The sequence below is a fragment of the Crocodylus porosus genome, unplaced genomic scaffold (genome assembly GCF_001723895.1).
Source record: "Crocodylus porosus isolate Cpor-Errol unplaced genomic scaffold, CroPor_comp1, whole genome shotgun sequence".
Classification (NCBI taxonomy): domain Eukaryota; kingdom Metazoa; phylum Chordata; order Crocodylia; family Crocodylidae; genus Crocodylus; species Crocodylus porosus.
Window position 1 is genome coordinate 47,939,527 of NW_017728907.1, and position 8,838 is coordinate 47,948,364.

Here is an 8,838-nt window from a genome sequence, read left to right on the forward strand (position 1 = left end):
AGTTAAAAAGGAACTAGAAGCTTCACTAAGAAGTAGGGGCCTAGAGCTAGGTTATTCAATTTAAGATTGAAGCAAAAAGAAAAAAAAGTTATTGGAATGTGCATGAATTGGCTAGATCATATATTATATATAAAAACACAAGAAACTAGGCAAAAATAACCCAAATAAGTTGTTTCATTTGTCCTGGAGTCATTGTAGTTGAATATATGTCTTTTTTCAGGTTCATAAAAAGAAAATAAAGCCTTCTTGAGTACCTGGACAATGTACATCCAATGCTCACCTGAGTTAATATTTCCATACCTGAGCGAATGTTTTTAGCTAGAATTAAATAAGAAGCCTGCAGGGCTGTGAAATGGGAGCTACATGCCCAAGAGCAGGTAACAGATAGCCGCGTTGCAGAAGGAAGGCCAGCTGGAGTAGTGGGACCATTAAAGACCATTTGAAAGGAAAGAGGGTCCTTCACACCTGTGGAATGAAGGTTTTAGAAGGAATCAAGAAAGTTATAAGGAATCATGAAGTCAAGTGACTCCCTTGCTGCTGCCTGAATAGAAATGCTGCTGCTGCTGCCAGGCACTTGGCTTTGAACTTTGGCTAGACCAGAAATCAAAGGGGGATGAGAGTGCACAAGTGCACCTCTGCCCCCAAATCCACCCCTGCCTGTGATATATACTACCTGGTCACGGAAAGAGACTACAGGAGCTATGGGGGGCATGTATCCAGGCAATGCCAAGTTTTAAGGTGCTGGGAATCGATGACCCCAGAAATTCTTCCAGGCCTAATGACCTACATACCTATTTCTCATTGAAGCAGGGATAAGACTGGAGCTGAGGTATGCAGGTACAAAGAGAGATCTAGCCTCAGCTGCCCCATATCTTTTCTTCTCAACATGATTCATGTTTCAGTAAGCCTGCAGTGATCACAGTGGGTTCTCCAGAATGCAATGGACGATCCCTTATGGCAATTAGGGTCATCATTTATGGGTGTGCTGGCTGCTCTGTAGCTATACCAGGGCACTAATCTAAGGCCCAAAGCTCCCATCCTACCCCCTTTCAAAAGCTCATACTTTTTGCACTTCTCCATCACTCCATTTCTCTCTCCCTCTGTACTTTTGAGGTCTTTTTGCTGTCCTCTGGACCACTAGACACTGGCTATGGCTAGAGATGGGAGAGTGGCTTGAATGTGATGGTGCTCCATACAGTACTCAGACACCTCTCAGGTTAGATCTTGCTCTAAGAATAAGAGATTAAACCAATCGGCAGATTTGTGGTCAGGAAGGATTTCCCCTTCCTCCCCCTTTAGGATGACAAGGACTCTTGAGGGATTTTTGCCTATTTCCGGAGCCAAGAGCACAGCCCTCTGCAACCAGGACCATCATAATATTTCAACCTAACAATCCCACACCCTAGCAGTAGCCAATGCATTGGCAATGCCCTTGCCTCTCACTCCACCTGCCCCCTCTGCTCTTTCTTTATCTTTATCGTAGGGGGCTTTGTTGCTGCTTTTGGGTTTTTGTACTAAAGATCCTCCATTTGTTAGGGGTACTTTCTGTCTGTAGCTGGGAGAGGCCAAAGTGAACACATTATGAGTAGCTTCCATTAGGAGGATGGTGCATCAGGAGTCCTTGAACCCAATGACTCAGTTACTTGTTTTCCCGTGGTCATACTCAATGCCATTGTGGGTGGAAGGAAATGATTGCATGACTCCACCTTAGACATCTTCTCTCCGTTCCAGTAGATTTAATTGATTTCATAGACATTAGGGCTGGAAGGGACCTTGCAAGATTGGGTCCAGCCCCCTGCTCAAGGGGCAGGAAGTCAGCTGGGGTCAGGTTACCTCAGCAAGCGTTTCTTAAAGGTATCCAGAGTAGGGGCTTTTGAGGGGAGTCTATTCCACTAACACTAGGTTTTCTTGACACAAGAACTAAAGCAAATCAAGTACACGCAGATGGATTTCTAGAGCACAATGCCCCACATGTGCCCAGGAAGCAGCCAAAGTCCACGCAGACCATGTCTTCCACCAACGCTGCAAGAAGAGTAACTGTGCAATGCCTGGGTGCAATGAGCACAGCTTGTCCTGTTGAACCTCGATTACAATGGGAGTTGGGGATGGGAAATGCTTGGGAATGACTTTGCTGGAAAGGCGGGGGGCACTGAGCAGCTAGACTTCAGTATTAGCTCCTCTATTTCATGGGTGCAATTGCATCTGTTACCAAGACCAATGGCACTCCAGGTCAGAGGAGCAAAGCAGCCCTCTGAGCCTTCCTTGCTGACGAGTAGAAGCTGGAGAGATGCCCTGAGAGCAGGAGGTCCTGAATCAGTTCCTAGCAACTGCAGCCCACAAATCTGCTGTTCACAGTGTAATTATGCATCATTAGCTATTTCCGAGTTAACCACCCAGCATCACCACCAGCTTCTAATGGACGCCTCCCAGGAATAGCATGGTCAAGAAAGCTGGGCTTTGTGACCCTGGGAGTGTTTGATGCCCTGTTCCTTAGCTGAGGAAACAACAGACATCATGAGATGTCCGTTTGCAACTAAAACAGACTTACCTCAGCCTGTTGCCCGTCGGCTTGAGCCCGCAAAGCCCGCAGAAGCTGGAGGGCAGGCGGATGCTCCCGGCAACATCTGTGCCAAAGCCCAGGAGGGACCCTCCTCCTGCGATCAGTGCCCCCTCCCCTCCGGAGGAGCCGCCGGGGCTTTTCTTATGGTTCAGAGGATTCAGTGTCTGGCCGAAGATCACATTGCTGCAGTCGTAGCTGGGAGAGGTCCAAAGCAGGTTTTAAGGCTGTTTGCATTTAAACGTGCACAAATATAAGAGTCAGAGCAAGGGCTCAAGATTCAAGAGAGTGAGCAACAGTGGTGAGGGCAAATCAGCCTGTGAAAGATTTGGTGATGAAGCTAGATTAAAGGATGGGAGTGAAAGTGGTTGGGGTTAAGAATCAAGGCAAGTTGTATCTCCATTTTCTGTACTATATGCACAGACCAGGTAGGCTAAGCCATATCTGGAAATCGTATCAAGAGGGAAAAGGAGGTAGAGCCAATGTCTGATCTGCACAGTGAGTTGAGACAAGGAGGTGGTTGTCATTGAGAAAGAGGAGTGGTACATGGTAAGAGCCAGTGATTACTTTATCATGGACTGTGGGACGTTGGTTTTCACAAATGGGATTGCCCCCTGCCTCTTCAACACCTTGACAATCACGCTGTCCTCTTCCTCCACTTTGCCGAGAAATTGCACCAAGCCACCAGTAGAGATGTGTCCCTTTGGGGAATGGAAAAGAAAGCTCATGAGACACATCAGAGCAACTTGCTTGGAACTCTTCAATTCTTTTTTCCTGCTAGGACGTGAGTTTTCAGCCAGGTTGGTAGAAAGGAAGTAGGCCAACACTCCCCCTGAAGTCTGAGGCTCTGTCATAAAACTAATCCTGAAAAAGGGCAAATGCAGGAACGTGGCCTTGCCACATGACCAGCAAGCAACAAAACAGCCATGCAAAGTAACTGGTGGATATTGCCACCTTCTTTGCTGGTCATGTCTGCCATCAATTGCTCAGCCTTCTTCTACAGGAGCCTATCCATACAGCAATTTGGGATTGACTTTGAAGGTTGCCCCCCAAAAGCCTGGCCCCTCTGAGCTGGCCCCTCATCTGTACACCTTGTAGTACCTGAGCATGAAGCACAGAAGGAGAGCTGAGCAGTGGGCAGACTGATTCCTAGTAGGGCTCTACTTGAAGAAACTTGCTGCTTCCTGAGCGGGAATCAGCCGGCCCACTACTTGTCTCTCCTCTGGGCACGAGGCAGGAAGTGGGGTGCAGAAGGACTGGAAGTCAGGCACAGGGACTTGTGGGATTGCTGCAGGCTAATTTCCTGTTCTTGCAGCCCCTGAGCATGCTGGAAGTAGACAACCTCTGGTCCTGATGCTCAGCAGAGCAGTCAGGATTGGACTGGGCTGAAAGTGTGTCAGCACATGTGCAGCACCACATTAATGTGGCACTGTGACTCCCTGTTTGGGAGGTAGTGTGCACGGAGTGGGCACGGCGTGTCTCAGCCTGGAGTTGTAGCTGTACAACATTGTCTCCCTCAATTTTGGTAGCTTCACCTTTTGGCTGGTTGGTATAGAGCCTCTTTAGACTTACAGACTCCCAGATGACTTTCAAGAGATATCGAGCACCATATACATTTTGCTTCATTTGCTTACAGCTGAGTCTCCACACCCTCATCTTGGAACCAGTTGATGTTTCCGTCGTTGTATGTCTCTGCGTACACAGCAAAGCCCCTTGCTTCAGTTTGGTGAAATCCATTTCATGATACTGCTCATCCATTTCATGCGAGTCTCAGCTCCGTGGCTTCTTGTACTCACAAGTTTCCATTTCTTGCTGAAGTTCTTTTTCCCCATGTGAACTAGGCTGTAATCCCACCATGGCCTCTGCTCCTCTGGCTGGAGGATGAGGCCTCCATAACCATCTCCTAAAAGCAGCCGATTCAATCCCCACTTCCCCTGTCTAATGCAGACACAACATACAGCTAGTCTGGCTCTTGCAGGGAATTGGACTATACAGCAGCAAGATTAATAGACCACGGGTGCGTCTACATGTTCATTGATGCACAATGGTGGTGTAATTATAGTGCATTAAGTTAGCACCTATTGTTACTTAATAACAAGCATTAATAATACTTACTAATACTCAATATCAATAATATTAATACTTAATAAGTATTAATCATAATTAATGCCAATAGCACCATAATTCGAGCACGTTAGCACAGACGAGCACTTTTTAGGTGATGCTTAATGCCCATGGGACTAATTCACTGTGCGTTAGGGCATTAGCATGGTTTTTATGTGACACGCTAATGCACAGTAGAATTAGTCCCATGGGCATTAAGCGTCTCCTGTAGATGCACCCTATTAAAGCAAACTTTTCTGTGTTAGAGAAGGGTCCAAACACGGAGCTGATATCAAACTGTAAAGCTCTGCTAGCTTGTTAATACCAGCTAAGTATTTGGCCCAGAAGATCTGTCCTTTCTGCAGAGGTAAGAGGTAAAGGTCTACGAACCAGTGGTTAAAAATTCTCAGTGAAAGCTGCCCAAAGGTCAGCTTTAACGGTTATTAGTTTCTTGAGTGCGAAAGTTTAACCATTATTCATTGGGGCACAAAACTTGCCTTTTAAAAGCCTTCAAACTCCAGGTTGTAATGGGCACCGCAGCAGCTTTGCTCATGACAAAGTATTCGACAGTCTATAGGAAGGAGAGAGAGAGAGAAACAGAGTCTATCTGAAGGGGAGACGTACTTTGCAGCCGATGTGATCCTTGATGCTGATGGGCACACCGTACAGCAAACCCTTCTCCTTCCGTTTTGTGAGGTCCCGCAGCTGCTCCTCACAACCCTGGATGAAATCCGTCACACAGTTCACCTCCTGGGTCACTGCCAAGGCCTGTGGGTGGACACATGGAGAACAGGAGCAGGGCATAAAGATAGATTTCAGCTTGAAACATTTGCAAACTTCTGGGCTTCCTTCCTGCCAGACCTTATAGTCAGCCTTATAGCCTTTCTGGAGACACCATGAAGAAAGATACTGACTGGGGTCTCTTTTTAGGGCAGTTTTGTGCTCCAGACCAACTCTATTCCTTTTCCATAGGCCATTATGAGGGTGAAGACTTGGGGCTGATACAGTCCCTCAATATATTCATTTCTTTCAAAGCCCGAGTCCTGGAGTCACGTGCAGAGGCAAAACTAGGAGTTTTGGTGCCCTGGGCAGAGATGCCCAAGGGTGGGGTGGGGGAAGCATAAGGAGATTAATGGTACATGTGCTGGTACTCCACCATTCTGGATCCCCTCTAAAATCGGTGCAGAGGGCTGGTGCCCCGTTTGCCACCCCCCACCCAGTTACACTCCTGGTTACATGGGCATAAAACTTCCAGCTTTCATTTCTAAACAAGCAATGCATTTATAGCCACTTGTAGGCCAAGAAAAACATGGAAATAAGGCATTAGAAGACACAAAAAAAAACCTGTTTTTTTTTCTCAGAAACTTGTTTTTTAGAGTCTTGCTCCCAATTTCTGATGGTCAAGGATTGGCAAGACTGGGTTTTGGTTGCTCCAGGCTGAAGTCCCCTTGGAGAGGTAGAGGTCACAGGCTGTATCTCCTTACCAACCCCCACATACCGCAGCACTCCCCAGCATGTAGCTGGATGGTGTAACTGGTACTTCTTTGTGGGACCCGCTGTCTTCCATTTCTGACTGAACCACATACAAAGGTTGGTAACCTTGCTTTGGGTTTGGTAAATGAGCTGGGTTTTTTTATCTCAAGCATTTGCTATTAGATCTAGAGGCCTTGGGATAGGTCCCTGTTGCCCCACCAGCCGTCCGTGGGTGTAGCCTTATCCCTGCTCACTTTCCTATCTGTGCATCCTCCATGCACACCTCCACCTGGGCAAACACCTGCAGGATCCATTTTCCACTGCTGCAAATTCTAGACCTCGACATGCATTATCTTGGGGTTTCATGCCCATCATTGAGGAAATCCCATTGCTCCCCACCCAAGTCTACTAGGCCCAACAGGCTGAGCAGAAACCTGGGGGCTTCTCCTTCCTGCCTGAACGGGGGGGGTTGAACTCACCTTATCTATGTATGTGTAGAGGACGATTTCTGGAGACAAGGAACCTTCCTTTAGCTTCTCAGCCAGCTCCACAAGCGGCAGGGAGAGGATGAAACTGGTCTGAACTCCTGGATTCTGCAAGGTGTAGAAACATCACTTTGTGGGGAAGGATTCGAGTAAAGGGCTGTGTTCATATTGCACCCACACGACTCTGGCGTAAGTGAGGAAACGTGGAGTTTCATCGTGGATGGGTTTGGCTCCTTGGATAAGCTTCCAATCAACACCCAGGAGTATTCAGAAACCCTTGCCAATGATTTGTTCATGCACTTTTCCTCCTAAATAGCTTTGTGTGTTCCTAGGGTGACATGGAAGACTCCTTCTCCTGGATCCTATATAGGTTCACCCCCAGGAAGGCATTTTAGTCAGGGATCGGGCCGGAAGGCATTGGGAAAACTACACCATGGTTGTAGTTGAGTAAGCAAGAGCCCTCAGGGGGATGAACAGCCACCCAGCTGATTAGAAATAACGCCCTTTCTTGGACAAAGCATATCCTTGATATAAGCCTCAACCTGCTGTAAAAAAAGGTGGTCGGTATCATTGCTCCCACTTTACAGATAGGGAAACTGCTAGTATAGCGTAGGGACGCCTCATGTCGTTGCTGTTAACGCTGTTTCATTATTACCTTGCTGATCTTTAGGGAACATACTTGTTTAAAGTTGTGCAATGTTTGTTATAACGTTGTTTGGCTGCTGCCTGCTAATTAGTAACTACAGTGATGTAATTGGATTTGCTTAACGTTGTTTCACTTGAAGTTGCATTTTTCAAGAACATAACTGTGAGTTTAAGCAAGGAGTAGCTGCATTAGTATCACAGAATCACAGGGCTGGAAGGAACCTGAAGGACCATCTGGTCTAACCATGTGCATGCATATGTGTGTGCGTGTGTACACTTTGCAAAATATAGATATTTTGCAATATCTTTTAGGTATTATTTTACAACAAAACCATTGCTGATTTTTTTGTTTCCCAAAACATAAGCTTTCAATACAAGAAGTCTGTGGTAGAAAAAACAAAGAAACAATAAATGATTTAAAAATATATTATTCCTAAAAAAATCCAAACAAACAACTACCTGTCAATCAAAAATCTAGCAAGGAACAAAGCTCAAGAAAGAAATGGGAAATGGTACCAATCTGGGCCCTGGAATAAGGGAAATGATTTTAAATTGCCCTGTGAAATCATCTTCCCGATAGATGATGAGCTCTACATTAGCAGAATGGGTTTCAACTAGATGCATGATAACTTCAAAAAAGAGTATTTAAAAAAAAAAGACCATTTAGCAGAACTAAGAGATTTGCTGACATAAAAGCTCCTGCTAACAAATACAGAACTGAACCACCACAAACGTCCAACTAACCCTATGGTGTTCGGCCTCCAGCTTGCAGGCTGAATCCAGCCTTTGGAGCCATGTCATCCAGCCCACAGGGCTTCCCACGGGTACAGGAATTTGGTGATGAGGGAATGACGGTAGTGCTAATTGCCACTCCCCTGCTGCCAAGTTTTCAGATCCGTGGGGAGCATGTGGATTTGTTAACACGGCCCTGTGTGCTAGACTGTGCTGCTGTGTGGTTAGGCTGGCGCCAGGATTACCCTGCAGCTGGGTTGACATCCTGGGTTGAAGGACTTTAGCATCTAAAAGCCAAGTGTGTTCTTAGGTGGGAGGAACCTAGACCTTTCTACCTGCGTGCAAGTGTTAAGCAGAGACACAGGCTTTGCATCCCACAGTGGGAGGGGAGGCACGGAGCAGAGATGGCGCTGTGTGGGGTGGTGTTGGACTGCTGGGGAATAGGTTGTCGCAGGTCGAAGGGAACAGTGGTTTGCAACCTTGACAAACCTCAGGGAGTCTGTGCTGGGAGTGTGGCAATCTGCTCCCTCCCTAAGGAGCTTTTTGGGATCAGATCAGGCCAAGCTCCCCACACGTTCTCCAGGTGACAAGAAGCCACCACCCTCTAAAAGTAAAGCGTTACCTTCTGTTTAAACTTCCACGCCACTTGCTCCATTCGTTCCAGGCCCAGATCCCGTGTCCTCCTCGCCTCTTCCATCTTTTCCTGGATCCGTCTCCTCCCCACCCATTTCAGCACCAGGACGGCTGCAGCTGAACCACAGAGCAAGGCTGAGATGGCACGGGGATCTACCTCAACCTCAGGCAGCAGCTGCCTCAGCTTCTCCTGGATCATGGTGAGACGCT

General features: G+C 47.0%; 1 protein-coding gene across 2 annotated transcripts in view; it reads right to left on the reverse strand.

Annotated features, from left to right (window-relative positions):
* LOC109307431 (vitamin D3 hydroxylase-associated protein-like) overlaps positions 1 to 8,836 on the reverse strand; it is a 24,649-nt gene extending 15,813 nt beyond the window's left edge. For both annotated transcript variants that reach the window (XM_019531359.1, XM_019531360.1), the window contains exons 1-5: positions 8,618 to 8,836; positions 6,613 to 6,726; positions 5,285 to 5,428; positions 3,125 to 3,258; positions 2,549 to 2,755 (exon numbers count right to left, since the gene is read on the reverse strand). In XM_019531359.1, the coding sequence (XP_019386904.1) occupies positions 2,549 to 2,755; positions 3,125 to 3,258; positions 5,285 to 5,428; positions 6,613 to 6,726; positions 8,618 to 8,827 (809 nt within the window). In that variant the 5' untranslated portion in view covers positions 8,828 to 8,836. The remainder of the gene's footprint in view (positions 1 to 2,548; positions 2,756 to 3,124; positions 3,259 to 5,284; positions 5,429 to 6,612; positions 6,727 to 8,617) is intronic.
* Positions 8,837 to 8,838: the final 2 nt, after the last annotated feature.